Below are 23,950 nucleotides of genomic sequence, written 5' to 3'. Positions count from 1 at the left end.
GAATTGTGGTTATCCCCCAAAAAATCTACTGAGCTGCTAAAATCCCCCTTTGACAATCAATCACTGTGAGCGAATGTAGAGCACTGATAGGGCCCTGCATTTCATTCAATGTGCGGGGGAGGAAAGGCAGAGGAAGGCTGTAGATTGTACAGCCAAATGTGTGTTTCACTGATCAGGGCCGTGTTACATGGTCCCAGGGAGTAAAATTCACCATAACTAAACAACAGCAGCAGAGGAGAATGCAGACAGAGAAGGACAACAAAGAATCAAGACAACCATACAAAAAAGTAGCCCAACATCTAAAAACTGTTAACACAAGCAAGCTGTGGAAAGTACCCCCCCCCACACACACACACAAATACATATATATTAAACTTATTGGTTTTGTTCTGTTCATCCTTTCAGCCTTGATCGGGACAAGTATTAGGCAATCAATGAAGCCATACCATAATGAAGCCTCCAGAGTCCTAGTTGCACAGGAGTTTTAGCTCAGACAACTGACCTCGCTAAGCTACAGCCCACGTACTGCTGCGAGGGAGCCCAGTGGCAGAGGGGAGGGCAGCGACTCTGATCAACTGAGCGGTAGGAACTGGTCTGATCACAGAGGTACTGCAGGATACTGTGATGAGCGGTGATCCTTCACCACGACGGCAGCATTAGCTCTAAAAATAGGCACAGGCTTTCTGAATCAATGCTGCACAGTGAGCCTGGACAAAGCACAAAGAAATGCCTTCAGATGCGAAAAAAGGACTCCCAAATCGGACATTCATCATCACAGTGAGCATTTTATGACGTCTTTCACTAATTTGTTCTCAGGGGCAGTCTGGGTTCCTCCACCAAGCTGGGACTGGCACATGAACTGGCATCCAGACATGCTTCAGGGTGCTACGCCTGATCACTCTCCCAAGCGAGAGAAGCAAGCCCAGGCTTTCTGCAGCCCTCTGCAGGGACTGCTGCACAGATCCTCTGAAATGATTCCTTTGAAATCTGCAATTTAACATGGGGAGTACATCTTAAAGCATAGCCCTTCAAGTTGGGTAAACAGAATAACCTTAACTCATGAATATCCTTTTACAGATAGTTCCACTACTTATATTAACTCTAACTCTGTGTTCTTCTGCACGTCTGTGTCTGTTTACTTAAGAAAACGTATCCAGGGGCTTCAGGATCGGACAAGGTCATTTGTTGCTGGAGGTGACTGTTAGTGCAGCAAACACCCACACGGACCGAATGGCCACAGTTGAATTGTGTGTTGGTGTTGGCCAGCTGTTCAAAGGAGGTTAAAGTTCCACTTACTGAGGGTTTAATTGAACAGCATTGGTGAGGATTTGAGTAACCGAGTGAAAGGGATAGCATCCCTGAGATGAGGGCTGGGGAGGAAGTGGAGTGTGTGTCTGTGGGTGGGTGGGTGAACAGGCTTAAGAGAGTTAATGGAAAGCGATGTGAGGTCAGACAGAGTGACAGTGTTGATCGACAGATGTGGTAATGCTTTTGCAGCCGCTTTCTGCATCTTGAGGCTGTGTCTAAACATTTCGAATGGCCGACTGTTTCATCACGGTAACGAGGCTGCAATTAACTGAAACAAAAAACATCCCTGAATATTGTTGTTTATTTGTTATCCTAGCATTATGACTGATTGTAAGAACTCTATTTACTGCTTAACTGAATGACCCTGCATGAAGGATGAAACCGGAGTTAAGATTAACCACTGTAAAATTCCAAATGGTTAGAGAGTTTATTACACATGTTTAATCGAATTGAAAAGTCAATTTTCTACAGCCAGGACATCAGGAATTACGATCAGATGCCATCAATTGAAAACGTCCTCCGCTGCTAAAGTAAATCCTTTACTAGACACTGTACCGTGATAATTGGGTTGATACTGTCCAGCATCATCCAATGTCAGCAAATTTCTAAGATGTAGGCGCAGCAGGCGCAGCAGGCGGAGCAAGCGCAGCATTTGTTCTGTGTTTTAAACATGGCGGAATTAGCAGCAGGCAGATGGGGGCTGCAACAGCAGGAGAACTGTTAGTAATCTCTGGCCTTTGCTACCAATGCTAACGTCCACTGTTGCCACATTGCATGTGTTTAACAAACACAGATATTTTGTTGTGACCCTGATACTGGGGGTCGACATCTGCACTTAACGAAAGTTATCGAACTTTGATACGTCATGAAAAAATGTATTTTATTGATAATATATATTATGTCAATGTAAAACTTGAAGTTACTATGGCCAGTCACTTCTGAAATTTACAGTACATTTTAACAATACCGTTTTACTACTGATAATCATTTTAATTTCGGTGACTGTGATCGTGATTACAAAATGTTCATACCGTTTCATCTCTAAGCTCAAGTGAGGCATGTAAATGCACACATTCAGTAGCAAATAAGGGCGAAGTATTATCCTGGTAATTCTGGGAATTCCGGAGGAAGCAGAAGAGTGAAGAGAGACACAGGTCACATCTGTGAGCAGCGTGTGCTCTGATTCTTAATTCTCCAGTGACCATGACAGAGTCCCCACAGACAGCAGGGCTCAGGAGGAGTTGTCATTTCAGCTGTCCCTGCTGACACATCTAACAGAGCAGGAGAGCTGAGACATTCAAAACATAGAGGACAGGGAACCCCTGTTCTTATGTAATATGAAGTCATAATGATGCATGTTGGGCTCTATAATAAATCTGTAATGAAATAAAAAAAGGTGACTATACACAGCATGTCTCTGATGCTTAGGGAGATAAATATTTATGTAAAAATACTGTACATTATAAATATGAAATGAGGTTAATGGACAGTGTGAGTTTAAGTCAATATGTTGACCAGCAGTAATCTAACAGCCATGAAGGGATTTCCGCCTCACAGCTTGTAGAACAAGGTGTGCTTAAACCAAACAGGGCCGTGTTACATGGTCCCAGGGAGGACACTCACTAATCTGAAGAAATGCGGGGTGAGTGGAGAGAGCTGAATAATCTGTCCTGTTCAACGGAGGATCCTACCGCCTGCCTGTGTGCATTTGTCATACCTCAGGGAATGTTAACACAGAGAAGCGCAATGCAGAAATGTTTTCTACAGCATGCATTCCAGGGGAAAATATACGGCTGCTTGCACTTGGCACCTTGGCATCCGGTGTCTAAGACTGTTTCGAGAAACTTGAGATCAAATTCGAGTAATGAGACGTTTTCGAGAACCCTTACATTTTAAAGAAATGATGAAACAAGTGATTTAAAAACCTAAAAATTTGTTTTTAGCTAAAGCTTTTATTGGCCCTTTCACAGAATCATTACATAAAGGGGTAAAACCAGGCTTATGAATCAGATCCTATATATGTTCCTATATTTGTCAGCTGTCGAATACGCGTCGAATCTAAAAGATCACACCAGTTCCAACCTTTTCCTGTTGGTCCTGTCTGAGGTCAGTCTAGACCAGGACCTGATATCTTATCATAACAAAGGACCAGTCCAAGAAGATATAGCAAACACAATTCTGTTAAAAAAATAAATACCAGCCGAAACAGAAGGGAACATTTAAATGAAATGCATTAGACGAAGTTAAATTGGAGTGTTGATACAGCTTGAGTGGATCGTCTGTATTCTCAGTGATAAAACTGATAACAGTATATGAAAAATAAAAGGATAAGATGGATCAAGAAAGCAAAAACATGCAATCAGCTCATAATATGATGTCACAATGAGAAATTTGCAACATCTGATGAAAAAAAGTATATTGCATAATTTTGAGGAAGAATAAAATGACTTTAATCTCTAGTCCTGCAGAACAACAATACCTGCATCAATCCAAGTCAGGCTTTTGGAGTATTTCTGAATGATCAGTCAAGTGTGAAGCAAAATTTCCCTCTGCATTAATTTTGCAAGAGTGGCCACGAACCCACAGAAATGCACTAAAAGCTTTCATGTACTCTCCATGAAACAGTTCAGGATAACTTGAATAGGACACTTTAGCTGTGTCCGACCACAGGAGCAGAGAAATCCACAAATGTGTGTCAAGCACTCCATGTTATGCAAGATGTATATGTAATGTACATCCAACATACTGTTTTTGCCTAAAGTGCTCCTGTAATTCATTGTGAAAGAAAAATATATCAGGGGAACGTTTCTGCCCCGTTTACCACTGATGCAGCACATTCTTATCGTTAATGAGGAGTTCATGGGAGAGAGGAAGCAATAGATACGGCCCTGGGTGCAATTTTAAACAAACAACCCCTCACCCTATTTAGAGATGGAACGTGACAGTTCAGGAAATACGTGCTGAATGTTGTTAAGTAACAGCTCCAATGGGATGTGAAGCGACAAACGCACAATTTTGTAAGCCTGAGAGTCTAAAAGGCTGAGGACAGTGGAGAGGGCCTCCTACCTCCTGTCACTACTGGGTATTCAAACCCAGTACAGAGCAATCCCCCCACGGCACGCGCACGCGCACACACACACTGCAGAAATGCATTAAATGGATGTAAAGCGTGATCAGTCATGTTTGATTGAAAATGACATGTTCAGTGCTTTCAGCATCATGAAGGGAAACAGGTGTAAAGGGACTTTTACTTTTTAATGTTTTAGGTTAACAACAGGGCCAGTGTCATACATGGGTCAATAATTCTGAAACGAGAAAAAGAAATCAATAATAAACAGTATGTGATTATGACCAATATCCTGGTCATGATCACCATTTCAACTATAATGTAACAAATGGTAAATTGATTATACACATTAGGAGCTGCACTTCACATACCTTCTATTCTGCAAAATAAAAAGTAACTACATGAGTGACAAGCATATACGCCCCCTGGCCGCGCATCTTGACAGAAATCTGACATCAAAGTGAGAACGATGGTTTAATACATCAATAAACAAAACCTTACAAATGAGAAATTTACCACATTGTAAATCAATGTCACCAAAAAGACATGACACAAAAGTTCACACAAAATAATGAACTAAGCCACAAATTGTGTTCACAGGGATCATCTAAATGATCTGGCATCTTAAATGGAAATACAACAGAAGCAGAAGTGCGTCATCCTGGGCATTCCCACCCCTTGATTCCACACATTTCTGACAGGAGCATTTTGACAAGCTGTCAGACTAGGCCAGCCAGAGATGGCTCAAAGAGGAACAGGAGAGGTCAGCACAGGAAACTGAGCCTATATTACGCCAAATACCTACAGATTTTCTTTCACTCTGCTGAGAGAGATAAGGAATGGCCATTTCTGTAGCTCTCATCAATGTAGTAAGATTAGGAGGCTGGGATAAAACAGCGGATGAACAGGTTAGGCTGCAGCCCGTTCAACTGTATCCAGCTGCAGCTGTGGATACGAGTCTGTTGCTAAATATAGCACTTGAGTAGGGGATTGCCTGAAGAAAAACGTCACAGTTGCCCAGGCTGCAGTACTGCTGAGATTTAGAAAAAATGAATTATATATATTTTAACAGTTTAGAGTGACTCAGTACAGATGTATGTCCTCACCAAGAGCTTAGTGTGTGTACATAAGTGAGAAATGAGAGACATTGGCATAATGTGTGTGTGCAAGAAAGAGACACGTGAGAACAGAAAGAATACATGTCTGAAAGAGGCTTTGAATCAGCAGCAATGAGCCTGTGAGAACAAATAAACATTTCCCCACACTGCCACCTTGTGACAGGCCTATGTAAACAGATTTAGTCATATCTTGCACATGTTTCAACACCAGGCTATGCTTAATAAAAACTGATAAAGATTAAAAGCAGATGGACAGCAAGGTCAACAATGTCAGTCTAAGAATGATGCTCAGTTAAGGCATGAATATGGTGAGTTAAGTGGAGGAATTCTGAATAGGAAATTCTTTGACTCTACTTAGCTGCTTAAGTGGAACACTTGCATCATCTAGTGGAGATCAGTGGGGTTGAGTTGAGGAACAATTTTTAAGCTCGTTAGATCTTTCCTTTCTCCTATGTCCATGTTTCCTTACAGCTAAAAGAAAACAAATTCAATGGCTGATAAAAAAGAGCAGTCTGCAATCATGCCTATAATCAATTGTGATCAAAATGTCATCTGATTATTTCATTGATTAATTTTTTTATTCATCAAATACCAAATGTGAAAATGCGCAAGAAATTAGTACATAGTGCTCAAATGTCAGAATATATTAAAGGGATAGTTCATCCAAAATTGTTAATTCACTCTATCTCCTCACCCCTAGGCTGAAGTGTTTGAGTACACAAACATTTCTGGAGTCTCAGGGAGACTAATTCGAGCTGAATCCACTACAATCAATCGATGTTAATGGTGAGTCCTTCTTCAGACGTAATAAAACGACAGAAAACCACAACATGCCTCCACACAGCTCGTGTGGTGTCAGCTAAGTGTCCACAAGCCAGGACATTCATATACGACTCGAAACTGCATCATTAACATCGTGTTTTAAGCCTTTATGTCTCTCTCTGATATCTTCAGACAAGCTGCTTTCAGGGACCGTCAGCAAAGCTATCCTCCGCTAGCTTAGCCACCTCTGTTGGACTTTTAGGCTTTAAAACACAGTGGAAATTACCTAGTTTCCAGTCGAATATTAATGTCGGGGATTTCCGCACACTTGGATGACACCACAGGAGCGGTATGGAGGCATGTCATGTTTATGTCATTTTATTACATCTGAAGATAGGTCACTAATCAGCTACACTGTTTATTTCAAAAGTGTTTCGTTGAGGAGATAATGAGGGAATTTTCATTTCTCAGTTGACAATTCCCTGATCACTAATCTTTCCATAAGATTTCCTTAAGTTTTGGTTTTACAGCAAACAAACGTCAAGTAGTTGATTCTTAGCTGCTCTTATTAAATCCACTTGTCAGATGTTTCCCACAACCCCCCCAAAAATAACATTAGGTAACGTGTGTTTAAAAACTATGTAGGGTGTGTGATAGGATGTTGACTGTGGCTGTATCAAATAATTTATATATATATATTTGTATGCCCCCTACTGGCCAAACCTTTGCCAATGCATCCAAGAAGCACGTTTGACTCGTGATATCAAAGATATTCTTAAGATAAATATATTCATCACATATAAGGTCAATTTTTGTCATAAAAAAAAATGTGTGTACACCGGCATATTAAAGTTTTTATGGGTTTTAAAAGGTTGGGAAAACATCAGGGAACAGAGAAACACACCTTTCCATGTACTGTATGAAAGCCTAAGTGGAGGTCATTACCATGCCCATTATAGGTAAGTCACTTAAGAAATCTATATTCCCCTCAACCATTCTCTGTATTGTGTAGCTTGAACATGAGACGTAAGGCTTCCTGTCTCGCCCTTCTGAACTCAAGCTGGCTCCTTCTCCCGCTGCCGGCCTTGTTCAGTCGGGCGATATGGACACTAGGGAAAGTTCTCCGGTCTCCAAGCGACCTGCTGAATTGTAGTATTTCGTTTCAAGGACAACATAATAAAATAGTCATCCTTGACCTTTAGTGGCTCAAAATGTATAACTTTATCAAAGACAGCGACAGTACTAAGATAAAGGGAACCTATTAGTGTTACTGATCAGTGTTTGAGCTGTATTTCAAAATCCAATCTGGTATAACACATAGTATATTGAAAGGTCTGTGTTGATACGTTTTATAAAAGACATGTCTGCAGGTTTCTGTGCAGAGCAGTGAACAAACAGAAACAGTGAGACTTCAATAAAACCTCTGTGGCCAACTTTTTTGTAAAAGATGCTGAGATACATTACAGAAGAAATGCTGCCCTGCCACCCTGAGCCCACATAAAATAATGATGAGTTTGAGTCAGAGGTTACATGTACTTGCTGACCCAATTGCTGCACTAATTACAGAATTGGGGGCGATCACGATACAAGAAACAGTGGATCCTGGCAGGATTTCCTGTGCCAGTTGGACTAATGCTCCTGTGGTAAACCAATACCAATGGTTAAATAAAACACCCAAGTTGGTAAACAACAAGAGAAATCACACTTCGATTTCTCAATAGCTCCATTAGATCGAACAGAAGGAATAAAATGATTCGAACCACAGACACCGTGTAACCTGTACTTAGAGTTACAGGCTCTCCTCTCTGAGGTTTGTAAGTAAAGAACCACACATGCACTTTTAAACTCAAAATTAAACTCCCTTCTTACATGCATGCTCATAAAGCTGCACCCAAACCAGTCACGGGTTACTGAATTAGCTTTACACACCACAGAGAAAACTACGGACAAGGTAACATGCCATGATATACAACACTGTCTGCTGATGATAGTAAAACTCAGGTCACTGCAGACATGGTAACAGCAGCCGACCGTAACAGGGTTCTAGTCACTGGTCTCAATCAAAAACAACAGCAGCCATGCCTGTGTGTGTGTGTGGAAAAAAAAAGCTATCCATGTCCACGACATTAACAACATTGGCTTAACAGGCCTCGTTAGACAGAACAACAGCCGCTCAACCTGCTGTACGGGCTCAATAGCAACATTACATAAAATATGTCTTGAGCGCTACCAAAAAACAAGAATTAAAAAAAAGAATCACTTGTTCTGCCTCCATAGTGACTTTATTATTTCAGATATTACCCTTAATAATCGTATAAATCAAATGCAATTAAATGTTTAGATTTTTTTTAATGAAGCTTTGTGTAATACAAATATTACCTTGATTATACCTGATAACATTTGTTCAAAAGGTGTTTCTATGAAAGCCTTGTATCTCCACAAATAGTTCATGAGCTTAGAGAAAGCCTAATTAACAAATTATTTATCAGATAACACAATGAGATTTAAAATTCTATATTTAGCTTTATTGAAAAAACTAAAAACTTAAAAACGTCACCATTTTTCCTCAATAAAAAAAGGCATTTAGTCTTGGCTATCAAATCAAGTACAACCTTAAAGTAAACCACAAAATTACTCTGACCAAGCAATTATTTTAAACAACATGACAGTTACAAAATCTATTCTAATAATACTATATGCATATTGTTGGCATCTCCCAATGCTGTTAATCACATGATTTAGTTATTTGTTTGTCTTTAAGATGCAGAATTCTCTGCAGAGTAAACCGGAGAGAAGCGCCTAAGAAGGACGACTGTATACATGATCAAGGGGAAAGGGAAAAAAGTCTGAGTGAGATTTTAAGGGGCCAGGTAACTCCTTACGGAGCACTCTGTCCTTTCCATGTAGTTGTGCAAATATGTCACGACCTAGATGATTAAAATAAAACTTGAGCCCCATTGCCTTTGCTTAAGTGCAGTCTGACCAGAGGACAAGATTGTTAATGATATTAACAAAAAGGAAGATACAAATTTTCCAAACTGCTCTACTGTGTCTACTGGCAGTATCTGTCAAAATAAAATCAACAGCAGTCACACAGTACCAACTTTTTAAGTCAACCATAAAGACAGTAAAAAAACCTTACTATACGATCGCATGCATCCATTCAGTTGAACCTTAAGTGTCTGACCACCTCTAATCACAAAGCTAACTGACTCACCTGCTGATTTTCAGCTCCCACCACTCACCAGAACTATCTGAGTCCCTGTCAAGCTTTGCCCTTCTCTTACCTGTACTTCATGCCTGTCTGATAGGACACACACTCCTCCAGCGCCAGGCCATTCATCTTCAGGAAGTCTTCCATGTTCTTAATCTGAGCAGCAACTCTCTGTTCCCGGAGTCTCTGCAGCTCAGCCGGGTCGGTGGGCCTGGCCGGTGGCTGATTCAGCCCCTGGTCTGAGTGGTAGCGGTTAATGCCGCTCCGGATGCTCTCGCTGTATGTCATAGAAAGCATCTTGCCGCTGCCAGTGCTGCTGCTCTTACGAACACCGCTGCTTGGCGCTGGTGGTTTGGGGATCTGCAGGTTTTCAGGAGGACAGTAACTGGACTTGCGCCTGCCAGGAGGCCCCTGGGGGCCACCAGCGAGCCCACCCGCAAACATGCCCCCCCGCCCTTTTCTCCTCCTCGGGATGCTGAGACAAACCCGTGCAGTGAAGAATAAAGTAGGGACACGAGCGGCGCAAGGACCTGACAGGGTACAGCCACCTCCCTAAATAGCACCTGCTCCCATAAAAAAACAGCTCTCCTGCTCAGGGCAGCGCATGGCCATGCATCCTGTAACCAGAGTCGCACAACACAGCCCGGCACCACCCTCCCTTGACAGGTACACAATGACAGGGTAACACTGATAGGGAGCATCCAGGTAACTTGCTGGTGATTAAGGAGCAGGACCAAAGAGGGCACATGCTATCTGCAAAGAGGAGGCATTCACACATGCACCAAGCATCAGGAGGGGGACTCGTCCCTCGAGTAACTCTTAAGACATGAGTAGACTGAACAGAAGTTCTAAGGAGTAAACTTTCTGAAAGAATTGCACACTTGACATAAATCTAGTGTATCTGACAAAAAAGGCACCAACCATTCTCAAAACAACCGAATAAACCAATTGCTATGTTTTTGAAGGGTCATTTTTATCTAATGAGAAAACCTGTTTCTTTCGTAAGAGTTTTTGTTTCAATGATGATGTCTTTTCTTGAATAAACACATTATTGTTTAATTGAGTGGATTCCTCTGTAATTCATCTTTCAAACAGTGTTGTTCTCAATACGATCAATGGAGGGCAGCACTGTGTCAGTTCCAATATCACTTCAAAAAAGTAACACAAAGGCACTGGTGATCACTGACCACAAAGCATTTTTCTTGGTAAAGACACCTCACAGTATGGAGACTGGGTTTTTATATTAAAACATTATAAATATATTATACTATGGAAAGATGTTCTTTGAATACACATGCATTCTATCTTACTCTAATAAAAATATAGAATATACAAATATATTCTTTATATCTTAAAAATGGTAAATAAATGTTTGAATCTTAATTGGGATAAATATGTAAAATCACGGATTAAGACAAAATTGCAGTATAATCCCTTTCTTTGAAGCATGAATAGATATATGACTATGATTGTAAAATTAAGATTTTATAAAAAAAAGCATCCATCAAATATAAAAAATATGACATGATGGTCTCTGGCCTGACAAAAATCTGAAATTACTCTAAGTGACATTTAACCTTGCATTTCAGTAAAGTACATTAAATCTGGATTCCTAAAAAGCATTAGTCTTTGTTTGGGTCACTGTCCATCCATCACAACTGAGAATACGACAAAGGAATTTACGGTTTTAAATATCCTGGAAGGTCTAAAGGTTCGCTGTCTCTTGGAAAACGACTCACGGGGTAACGCTGACATCAATCCTTCCCTTAAACCCAGATTTCAAAATGGTAATAAAACAGCATTAAATCTAAAATATATTGTATTAATTAATGTATAGCGACTGTAAATTAAAAAAGATATGTTAATGTGGAATTTAAATAAATTAATCCAAACCGATCATGCCTTCATCGACTCTCTAAAGTTAAGCGTTACACCGAACAGTTTGTTTCCTCACATAGAGACAGAAGATGTAAATAAAGCAGACCTCAAGCTAGGCAGCATGCACGCACACACACATACTATCAATGCTCCGACAACCGCTCACACAACACACACACAAACAAACATACTCCTGATTAGTGAAAACCTTTCCTGAAACTCACCCGATTTCTTTGGGGTCGGCTCATGAGCCAGGCCGTGGGGTTCCAGTCTTCTCTTATAAACACACACTGCAGACAGTGATGAAGCGGGTCCACCCAAACTGGGAGTGTCTTACTAGGAAACGTCTAAACCTATTAGTGAATGAGAGAGTGCATCCCTTCCCTCCCCTCACCACTTGGACCATACTCTATGTCCACAACCAACACCTCTCTGCCTCCTCTGCTCCCCGAGAGATCTCATGGTAGAAATCCATTTATGTCATTTAGCAGCCTGTCTTGTTTCTGCCGACCGCAGCAAATAATATCAGCCTTGAATTATTCACCAAAGCTTTTGCGCTAAAAGCCTCTGATTGTTGTTCCACAGGAAAGAATACTAAGAGCTGGACTATAATGAAGGTCTGAGTGTTGTGTGCATACGAAACACACAAAGACACACAGTGTAAAGCAAACATACACGATACAGACACACACACACACAGAGAAAGACAAACCACCAAGCATGTTCAAGAACTCTCTAACCAAGGCACTATGAAAACCACACTGGTTAAGCCTGCAGGCCTGCAGCCTCTTGGCAGCAGTGTTCAGGTCAATGTCAAGAATCAGTGGTTCACATTACAAAGCATCTGAACACAGAACTGTGCAGCACCTGAATAAGACACTGAAGATATATTTATATATATATGACACTATATTGATGTTATTTGGAACACAGAGGAAAGCTTCCTATGTACTTACAGGAGAATCCATATTTTTCATCATCGTCCATAATAACAAAGAAGACCCTAATGGACACTAACTTACTTTGTTATTCAAATATATGTTATAACAGCACAATTATGTGTCACTAAATGTATATATTAATCAGCCAACCACTAAATCTGGCATTTTGACAAAGTTGCCATCAATGCCAGCGACAGCAGATATCTGCAGAGTGCAGACAAATAAAGTACTGTTTTTAGCAAGTTCTATTTTAAAGGTTTCCATTTTTGATTCGCGAGAGCATCTTATGATATTAAAATACAGCACAGATATGTGCAAACCTTCAGAGACAATGCACATTTTCTATTGTGAAATAATTAATATCTAAACTGGTATACGTCAGTTCTGTAACTCAAGTTGTGACTTTCAGTTGTAGAATTTGAACTTTGAATAGAGTGATAAGAATGAGCCATTGACTGCATGACTTTCTTGTACATGATCTATTTTTCCCTGACGTATAAAGAGGAGACTGCAGTGGTCAAGCCAACGACCCTCCCTGTCAGGAAAGCACTCAGTCCCCTAAAAATTGTAAAAAGGTTGAACAATAGTCAGAGCCGGAAATACTTCACTAAAAGCATCTTTAGTTCAGGAGCATAAAGGCCAGTGTGAACTGGATGTGGACCACAGTCACTGTTACAAAACAGTAAAGATCTATGAGTCATTCTGGAGAATAATGCAACACAAAACAAAGTGAAAAAAGATGTAAACAATATGCCCTATAATGATCATTGTGGAGGGAAAGCAGAGGGAGGACCTGGATTCATTCATAGTGTGATAAAACTTTGGGAGTTTATTTGCAACCTGGTGAGGGTCTGACAGCCATTATGTTTGCAGCACTAAAGTTTGTGTGTGTTTCGATATGTGACGATAACCCAGCATCAGTCAGTGAGGCTGTCAGAGTGATAGACATACACAGATAAGGGGCTTAATCGATCCTGCTGTACGTAGGCCAGGGGAGCCGCTTGTGGGACGGTTTGTGCTTTAAATGGACAGAAATGTGCAAGACGCCAAGATAAAAATCCAATGGTGAGCTCATTACAAGCAGATCCACACAGTCAGGGCTTTTTAGAACTAGATCAGCAAAATAAGGCTGGATATGAGACCATAAAACCTGATCCTACTCTAAAGCAGCGGAACGACTGCCCACCTGAAAGCACCCTACGGCAGGAGTGAGTACCAGCTCCCACAGGAGAACATGATCACAACCCTGACCATGATCACAATCATCTCCCAGGCCTTACGGACCAGACACATCATGTTGAACTAACAAGAGGTAAAAAAAAATGATGCACTTGAATTACTGAATTATGAATGACCAACTGCTTAATCATGAAAAAAAGTGCCTCGATATCAGTTCAGTAAAGAAGCACTGTGGTGGATGTCTCAAATGTCACTGCTGAAAAAAGTGAAATATAGGGGAAAATTTAAAACAAAACTCAGACAGTTACTGTTGATTCACAGGTTTTGTGAGCAGCCTTGGAACTAAATCCATCTTCTCCCCTATCAGGTTTAAGATGGATAGTGCATTGGCAGCTAAATAGCAGATGATAAGTGTTATCTATGCTGCAGAGGTTTACTAATGGATGTAAGGTTTTATATGACGGAACAGAGCGTCTCTATGGCAAGGTTATAACAGTCAAATAAAAACTAGAACAAAATGTTATGAGTGTATCATATACAAATGAAAAGAGTAAACACCTCACACTCATACACAAAAATAATCACCCTGCACTTTGACAACAAACTGGCAGATATAGAAACAGACAAGTACCTGTAGAATTGCAGCTGTCGTTTGGGGCTCCCATAACGAGCGCTGAAGATGTCAGGGGGGAGGAGGAAAAAAGGAAAGATTCAGTTAATAAAGGCAGTAAAGGGAAAAAGTTAGCAGTGGTGGGAATGAAGATGCAGACGGACAGAATATGGAAGAGCAAAGTAGGAGGAGAGATGTGAAATTGGTATAAGGAATTGGTGTATGGCCATATAACAGGCTGTGATAGAATGCCTCAATGCAGCAGACCTCCCAGTAAAGGGAAAATGAAAGGTTTACAACTCATAATGTCAACACCTGCTTTACAAACTGCTTTAATAAAAGTGACACAAAACCTACAGCTGACCGCCATGGTGCCCAATCTGGACAACCTGGAGGTAATGTGTAACACAGCCATGAAGATGCTTGAGGATTGGAACAGATGCTTTCTAATGATACAAGCGGATGAATCCCTGGTGCCACCTGCTGGTGAATTATGAAAGTGCAAGTTAAAATGTACTAATTAGCAATGGCTGCCCAATCTGTTGTTCCTCTGCTGTGTGAACGCAAGACAGACTTTACAAGGAAGGTACACAGGGTATGTTTGGTGTTACTTAATGTGTTAGCACTGTATAATACACTCAGGCCACACCAAAGAGATCTGAGTCTTCATTGGAGTTACAGGAAGTTAGGATACAATTAAGGCAGGTAATGATTAAAATTCCAGGAAATAAACACGAGTAACAAGTGTCATCAATTTCTTCTGCATGAGCTGATATGTGTGTGTGTGTGTGTGTGTATGTGTGTGTGTGTGTGTGTGTGTGTGTGTGTGTGTGTGTGTGTGTATTTTAATTCAACCCGGTTAAAACTGCAGTTTCTTTTCTTGGAAATTACTTTGTCTTTGCCACTAGAAAACATCAGTTGCGCTGTACATCCACTGGCAAGTACTTTTTTTAGTATAGCCAAGAGGAAATGATCTCTGATGCCTTTAGATTTGAGATATTCAAAGGAAGTGTTTATTGTGTATTCCTAGATTTTTTAAGTTTCATGTCATTCATTCTCTGTAAATCAGTACTATGAAAATCTATTTTTATATTTATTCTGGCTGGCCGAACAAAACCAAATTAAACATTTCAAATGTAATTGCTGCATGGATTTATTGAGGTAATAATGGACGTAAACATTACAAAGGGTGCACACAAGAGTTTCTGCTCCATGTTTAAAGTCTGTGTTCAGCAAATAACAAACCACGTATTGACTTCTTCTCGCGACAAAACAGGCTACAGGGCAGAAGCAACCAGCTTCACAAAGACTGCTGCAAATAATTAATAGTCGATACTTTGGATTACATGTTGAGGAAAAAAGTTTCTTAAACCTTAATAACTGGCATATGTGTATGCATGTACAAGGAGATTTACTGAATTGTTTCATGTGCACGCATATATCACGTGTCCATCGACTCACCTGTAGATCATGCCCGGTGAGCCAGTCGGTCGGAGGGAGAGGCGAGCAGGAGAGTCTGTGGTAGATTCAGGATACATGGAGGCAGGAGGGAGGGGCAGTGGCCAGCCTGCCAGGAACGGTGTTCTTTGAATGGGACTGCAGGGTAATGCCTCTCACTGAGCAGAGCCTCTGGAAATAACAGAGAGAGACAGACCCACATGTATGTCAGATAGTGATGGGGTTTTTATATCTGCAACAATATAACCTGCACATAACCTTGGCCACTCAGTTGCAGCTGGTCAACTCAAACACTGGGTTAGTCATGCCATCTGAAAACATTGAATTTGTTGCTATAATGCTGAGTATCTGTCTGGCACTTAGATCTGGCAAGTACGCTCAGTGATTTAACCAAGGATTTCTAATTAGTAACAGATCAGTATTACGTCGACTGGACAAGACACACAAGAGCGCACCTCCCCATGAAAATATAAAGCATATTTGATGATCAGCACGTCCCAGACAAGGTCAGGAGTCTGAGAGGTTAATTAAACAACAGCGCGCCAACGCTCCCACAACGGGGGGGGGGGGGGGCGAGAGACCTAGCCTGTTGGTCAGGAGCCACTTGGTAATAATGCGGATGGCAAGATCATTGAGTTTATCACCTCCGCCGACTGGTTTGATTTTCATCTGCTATTTGATAGTTAGCAGGATGACAGAAAAACTACTGAAGCAATTTCCAATAACTTTTGTGGAGGGGTGGTGCACGACACAAGAAATACATTTTGATCAGTGAGTGTGTTAGGCCTTGGTGAATATGGACTCCACTGAGTCCCATCCTAGTTTGACATAATTTCTCCTTTTTCATGGGGCTGCTGCATTCCTCTACCACTAGATGGGGTGATGTTCTCATTCTGCGGACATGAGCTGAATGAACAAACCATTGCACCAACAAAACCTCTATAGTTTAAAGCTGCGAGATTTTAACATCTTTAGAGGGCTTTGAATACCAGTCGGATTGATCTGAACAACAAGCAATTCAGAAGGAATGATAACCACAACACAGAACAGCCCCACTGTCAAATGTGGATAAAATCCAGGCAGAGACAACGAGCACCACAAATGCATATTAGGATCTTTATCCTCCTTCATCATCCCGGTGGCTACTGTACACTGTGTGTACAAGACTGCAAACCATGGCCAATGCACTGCTTAAAGCGATTCTATGAATAATTCAAAGTGTCTGCCCAAGAAGCAGGCCACTGCTGTAAAGAGGGCAACCGCTAGTTAGCTAAGCATCAATGAGGGTTGGGTGGGTGGTTAAGGATACACAGATCAGATGCCTTTCTGACAAGTAAAATACCCCATCCAGGCATTTCAAGTCAGAACCAATATCTGTGAGGGGGACTAGCCGCACTGCTGATGTTCTAGGCCACTTTACTGAAGTGGATCAAATAAAATGAGATCAGCGGCGAGCGTGGCACCTCTGTCGCCCTTGCAAAGCTGAGAGTTGAGCAGTCCGTGCTACCCTATTTAACCAGCAGCTGCACTCACGTGAGTCACTGCTCATGGCAGACGTCGTAGTGATAATGTGAAGGTGACTTTGTCCCTCCATCAATTTCCCAGACAGCCGGTTAGTAGTCCCCTGTATCCAAGGACTCATTTAACACTCGCTGCCTTTTCATTTCACTAAGGCTGTGATGGGTCACAGCTCATCCCTGCTCATCAGGTGAAGATGGTGGCATGACCCTGATGGGGAAGACATGGCAGTAGATCTACTACACAGCAGAGGAAAGTTCTCCTGGATCATTTCTTACTGGTGGGGATTTAAAAAAAAAAAGATGGATTTCCTAGTGGTCCAAAGGAGAGGCGGTGGTCTAGTGGCAGAAACTTGGACTATGGGCAGAGAAGGTCTCTAGTTCGTCTCTGGTTCGACTCCACGGAGAGACAACAAAAGACGACCCTGGATTGATCTGTCCAAAAATCCAAGAGTCTCCCTACCCTGTCTTGTGCCCCTGAGCAAGGCACCTTACTCCCCCAACATCTGCTCCCCGAGCGCCGTACATGGTCGCTCACTGCTCTGTGTGTCCTGCACCAGATGTAATATAAGCAGAAGTTAAATTTCCCTACCTGCATGAGTGTGCCTTTGCATGTCTGTGCATGTGTTTGGGACTAGTAAATGCATCTTGATCTTAAATCTTAAAGTAACTGTCTTAAAGAAAAGGCTTCTCACGATAGATTGCTCTTCAAATTTAGGTTATTTTAACTTTTCTAAACATGCCATACATGGACAGCCAGGGAAACTGATAATATGAATAGCATTCCGGTCAAAACATCCTGATTAATCAACTTCGCACAATAAGTCACAGAAATAATAGGTAAAAATGTGCAAGAAGAATCACAAAATAATGTAAAACATTATATCAAATACAAGATGGGTACACACTAACAGTAACCAAAAATAATTGTTCACATTATGTACTTGTAAAAGATTTTACTATTCTCTTTTTAAGAGCAGCGGAGAAGAAGTGATTTGATGAAGCTTTATCCAGAGCTATCTAAATGTCAGCAATCTACCAATATTTCACAGTGGATAGTCCCACAAGTACAATGACAACACATTTGTTTTATGCACTGTTATCATATCAGTGCACGGTATCAGCCAATGTGCATAGTCTTTGGAATCCCTATTGGGAAAGGACATATGTATTAGAACATCTCCAAATATTATATATTGTATACAAAATCAACCAAAGACTTATTTAATTACAACTGGCAGTTGTCAGAGAAAAGACTGGATGGACTGGGAAAGATGTGTCTCCACAGCCTCTAATAGCTTACCTCATACATTCAGTCTCTTTTAGGCAAAAGTGAAAAAATGAGTCACAAAAGACAGTTCTTCATGCTCGCTATCCACAAATCCACCTACACCCAGCCTGAGTGAATTCCCTCTTGATACAGGGCTTACGTGAGCAAGGCAGGCAGGCAGGCAGGCAGTCAGTCAGTTCTGGCCTGGAAAGCACAGCACGGTGTTGTGTAGTATGTTGGCAGCTGCAGAAAACACACACGGATCCAAGCAGATGGCTGCGGAAGAGGGAGACAGGCTAACAGACGAGAACTGCCGGGGATATCCTACATGGGAGTTCAGTCAGGCAGAGAAAGAAAGAGAAAAGCTAACCGTGATCTCCATCCGGCTACAAAGAGGATTCAGACGGAATCTCCTCTTCTTCTTCTACTTCTACTTCTTCTTCAGTAACATTCATCAGAGGACGCAGCTCAAAAGCATGTGAAGATGTGATTCTATGTCAGTCTATCTTCTCTACACTCTCATCATCGGCCCGACAGTTTAGGCTTTTATAAATGGCCTCCCTCTCCGTTAAGCTGTGGAGGGCCCTTGATTACAGAGGCAGTTGCAGGTCACTGGCTGCCAGCAGAGAAAAATAACTAAGGGCAATTTACATAAATAGCTTATTTATAAAGCAAAGTTCTGATATAAATCCTCCTCCCCTATTTGAAAGAAGTTAAAAGCGCAACTAACAGCTCTGCTGTCAAAAATCATTAAATTCTAGGGCAGCTGCAGCTGTTTTACATAGAGGTTTACCACATGTTATAATCAAACTTTAAGCCATGGCCATCATCAGCTGCTGTCAGTGAGCCTACATAGATTAGAGTCCAAGGTCGAATAAGGTCTAATGCAAGGCATTATACACTTAAGTACCAATACGATTAAATTATAGCTTTTTACTTTATTGTATCAAGCTCTTGTATTTAATGGATTTGCTGTCTGTGCAAGCAAATGCAATGACATTGACTGAATATAGAGATGGATGACTCGTCTCCATTTCCTCCCACTATCCAGAAATGAAGACAAAATATTCAGGAGACAAACACAGCCATCTTGGTCATTTGGAGTCAAAGTATGCACAGCAGTGATGGGGGATGGAGCTGCAAGAGCGAGGTCCTGCCAAAACACGTGCTTGACCAATTGCTTCTAGTCCGTCACAGCTGCAAATCATGATGTTGCAGCCCTTTTTTATAGCACCAAATATCTAATTCCAACTTAACTGCAAAATAAACACTTGAAACATACATCAGTGTAATTATGTTCCTAACAGGACAGAAACCGTCTATGAGGACATTCTATTTGACGCGTACTTAAACTTTGAACTTTTTTCATGTCCTATCTATATGACCAACACAGCAGCCAGGTAGTGGTAGCGTTTATGTAGTGATCAATATTCTTTGGATTCACTTTTGGGGAGCCATCATGTCTTGTCCATCTTCATATACAGACAATTTTAATGACACATCACCCCAACAAAGTGTTGTCGGGTGTAGCTTGTTCTTATTTTTGGTATGTTTCGAAGAACCTGAGATCTTATAGAGCTATTGCTATTGCTAATGCTACAGTAACAGATTTCACTACTTTTCAAACTGTGAAATAATTCTACATGTTCCTCAAGAAAGGAGGCAGAAAGATGAACAATCATTTTCCCTTTGTGAGTAAAGGATTAAGTCCATTAAAAACTACCTGGTTAGTATACGCTATTAGATGAATGGCCCCATGCAGGTTGCCTGTATCACCGACATCATGAAGATGAATCAGCACTATGTGTCCTAGCGCAACATTATGTGCTATGTGCTATACCTTATGTAAATTGTGCTGATTTATAGTCAGTCCCTTACATTAGAATATGGTGCTACAGAAGTTGTGAGGGAAATATCATCCACTACAAACACAAGTCAAGACAAAAGGAGTGGAATCTTTCAAGCGAGTTGGCAAGTACAGTATAGACTGAACTGCGAACATGGGCCTGTGAAGCTAAAATAAAGCCTTTGTGAGCACTGCAGGGAACACACTGCAGTGAACCACACGGCAGTAAAATATGACAGAGACACAAGTGTGATGTTACTGTCTTGTTCCGGCTTCACACTTCTGCACTTAGCTTGTGGTATTTAAACGGCAAGTGTCCATCAAGACCGGGCGAGGACTGAGAAGGTGTATGTAGGATCCTGGTGTTAGACTGTTTATATTATATTATATTATATTACCATATACTATAACCAGTTGACTTAGGTTTTTGCTTTCAGACCACACCCCAAGTCCACTTTAAAACATCCTTATGCAATATGTCCTGAGCTGAGTCCTTACCTTTCCTGGCTGGTTCAACTTACTGCTTAAATCACAACTGCAAGCAACTGCAGAAATGTAAGATTAGCAAAACATGGCAATATACCAAAACGTAGGGAGAATCAATTTTTCTATGCAAGTACTTGACCTAACGAATACAGTAAACATCTTTCAACATTTGTTTAATTAACCGAAGGACATTTTTGTCCATAGCTTTGTTGCTAGGCGATGGCTGCAGCTTATATTCACAGTACTTATACAGTACATCAGATACTAAACAAAACCCTTCCTCTTAACTTCAGCAGCTTTAATATTTATTTTCACAATTAATTAAAAGTTTTTCTAAGCATCATTCTAATGTCTCCAAATCCAATCCATTGATATCTTGAGTATTTTATTTTCCTGCCACACAGAATACATTATTCTCCCTAAGGATGCTACAATGCTACTCTGACAGATGTGGTTTCTCACTGACAGGAAAAACATTGAGAGCCCGGTCCAGAGTTCATAATGAAATCTGGCGCAAATGCAGCAAGTGGCTGGCGGCTCTGAAACAGTGGCTGAGTGGCCCCGGGAGAGGCAGCCGACAGCTACATGCAACTAACACATGCCTTCAGAGGAGCAGGTGAGAAAAAACACTGTTCGGGGGGTGGGAGGTGCATTGCCCATTCTATATTATCTGGCAGGAAAGAAAGCATAAGAGAAAACCGCAGCAAACATCGAGGGGAGAAAGCTGAGTAGGCACTACAGAGCAGGCTGGTCTAGGGAGGCCCTGTGGGGCAAAACATCACCTCTGCTATGTCTCTCTCAGACCTGCAGTGTCGTCTTCTCAAGCTACTTTCATATGGCTTTCACTTAATAAAGTAAAACTTGAATACTTTATACTTGATAACATGGTAAAAAGGTGGCATTCATTTTGTTTTTAATTTCACAGTTTCACACACAAATCTGCATTTCCATAACTCGGACAAAATGCAAAAATACTTTTTGCACAATTTTCACTAGTTCTGTGTTATAACATGGGGACAGACAGTCAGTCGAAAAAACATCTTAATAAAAACAAAAACCTACTGACCATGTGTTAAATAAAGAGTTGATGTAGGAAACCAAAGAGGAAACCTGTGACCTTTAAGTAATTGGATGGTCTCTGTCCATCACTACACTGCCATTTTACTGTTACAAGATGTGCTTTCTTATTCCGCTGTGTGTCATCCTAACCACTGCAAGGTCACTTAAGAACTGAAACATGTAAGAGGGGCTGGCATTGTCTTGCACAATGTGCTTTCACACATCTCACTTAAAGTCGAACCACAGTGTTGGTTGATTAGCGCACAATAAGAAAAGCACCCCCCATCTTCACTTTCATGCAGGCTAGCTTCTATTCATCACGGTCTTTGCATGTTTCAAGGTAATTCAGTTTCAATTAATTGGTTATGGGTGTCCCAGTGCCTGTGGGTTCAAGAAGCTGACTTTGTGATCACAACATCCTAAGGCTGGATAGCCTTCTCCCTCTCTCATTATCTTTTTTTTCCGTGTCTACCAATAATGTGATCTATGTGTTTTCTATTAAAGAACAAAAAATCCATCAATCCATTATCTATACAGCTTACCCTTGGCTGGAGCCAATGCTATCTGGCATAGGGCCAGAGGCAGGGCACGCTTACCTACATTACAACATTTGGTCAATTTAGAGTCTGCCATTATCCTAATCCCAATCTGCTTGTCTTCAGACTGTGGGTATATGATTACAGTCATTGCAAGACAAGAGATTCAGGCAACAGCTTGACATGTATCCCATTATAGTGTTAACTCAAACATGTTATCGATGCAATAAAAATCAATAACATGGTAAGCCTGATTAATCTTTTAAACCATATTCCTTAATGAAATGAGAATATTTTATGAGGTTGGAATTCAAATATTCATCCAAACATTTAGATGACATTTAAGAAATGTCAAACCTTCAATAGAGTGCCTCTCTCTCCAATCCAAACAAGAATCATCAGTATAAAGCAAGAATACAGACACACACAAACCAGAAAAGTACACATCAAATTCATGTTTTTTTAAATTAGAATAAATCATAAAAATAGAATAAGCCATACTTAAAACAAGCAGATAATCTTCTTACCGTCTACCCTGAGAGCCGCCTAGGATTTTATGGTCACTACAGTTCGTCTATCTGCATAGTTTATTTAGGGTGCAGGTGCTGAGTATAGACTTATTCTGTAATTCAGTGGCAGTGATGACATATTAATCCCCTCATATACATACCCTGTAAACAGAATGCTGAGTGGTGTCTGAGATGAGATACTACACTCAATTTCCGGCCAAGTAACAAATACAATTTCAAGCATCCCAAGATATCAAAAAGCATGACCTTACTACCTGGTAGTTATAATTGTTACAGATGGACAGACAGACACACTGATCCTTATATCACCTCAGATTATATGTTGGGGAGACATCATCAATTCAATCTAAATTCATCTGAATCTGCAAATGCAGTTCAAAATGAGCACTATAATTTTCCTGGAGTAGTCATTGAGACTAAACAGCCTATTTATTCACCTCTTAATGGCTGAGGAACAGCTCTGCTCTCGAAAAATAAAATCATTACAGATGCATGGAAGGACGTACATACCGATCACTATAACCCCCTGCATCCAGGGTAATAAAAAAATTGGCCATTTAAAGTATTTGTGTTTGACATGTGACAACATATTAAAAAGCCAAAAATATAAAGAGCTCCAACCTGAGTTAATGAATTCATTCCCCTCAAAAGAACTGTCGCTGTCCACTGTGCTGCAGCCTCCCGTACATAAACTGTCACCGGATTAAAGTGAAGAATTGTGACAATCTGCCAAATTACACATGCAGTATAAACACCCACTCACCCACATTCTTCCCTCACACAGACCATGCTACTTTGCCCACTCAGAGTGGTAGTGTTGACAAGGATGACCAACACACTCTGTCACATTAAGCACATACTGCACATGTTAATAAAAGCACGCACATTCATTGTTGGGGAAAATCAGAGATATTTACAAACAGGAAGCTGTTTGTGCAAACCACTTGAAGATGTTAGAAATATAGTTAGTCAGTGAAAGCTCTTTCAGACTGCCTCTCCTTAATAACTAAATGTAAAGGATCCTTGTCGACAAAACTTTGCTTGCGTATCCCAGAGCCTCAGTCGAGGCCGTTTCCAAATTCCAAAAGATTACTTGTAATGAGAAAACCAGATTTATTGCTCCTATGTTAAGGGATGGGGATTAGTTTTGGGGGCATTTCCAAATGGCACG

General features: G+C 40.9%; 1 protein-coding gene across 3 annotated transcripts in view; it reads right to left on the bottom strand.

The window, feature by feature from the left end:
• Positions 1-23,950, bottom strand: part of kcnab2a (potassium voltage-gated channel subfamily A regulatory beta subunit 2a) — a 68,855-nt gene that overhangs the window by 29,775 nt on the left and 15,130 nt on the right. Inside the window, exons 2-3 of one of the 3 annotated variants that reach the window (XM_062404753.1) lie at positions 15,539-15,706; positions 14,099-14,140 (exon numbers count right to left, since the gene is read on the bottom strand). In XM_062404753.1, the coding sequence (XP_062260737.1) occupies positions 14,099-14,140; positions 15,539-15,615 (119 nt within the window). In that variant the 5' untranslated portion in view covers positions 15,616-15,706. Of the gene's footprint in view, positions 1-9,542; positions 9,914-14,098; positions 14,141-15,538; positions 15,707-23,950 lie in introns of those variants that run through there. The other 2 variants (XM_062404761.1, XM_062404745.1) reach the window with 2 other exon arrangements.

The sequence above is a fragment of the Platichthys flesus genome, chromosome 2 (genome assembly GCF_949316205.1).
Source record: "Platichthys flesus chromosome 2, fPlaFle2.1, whole genome shotgun sequence".
NCBI classification, from domain to species: Eukaryota; Metazoa; Chordata; class Actinopteri; order Pleuronectiformes; family Pleuronectidae; genus Platichthys; species Platichthys flesus.
This window is presented reverse-complemented; position numbering and strand designations above follow the sequence as displayed.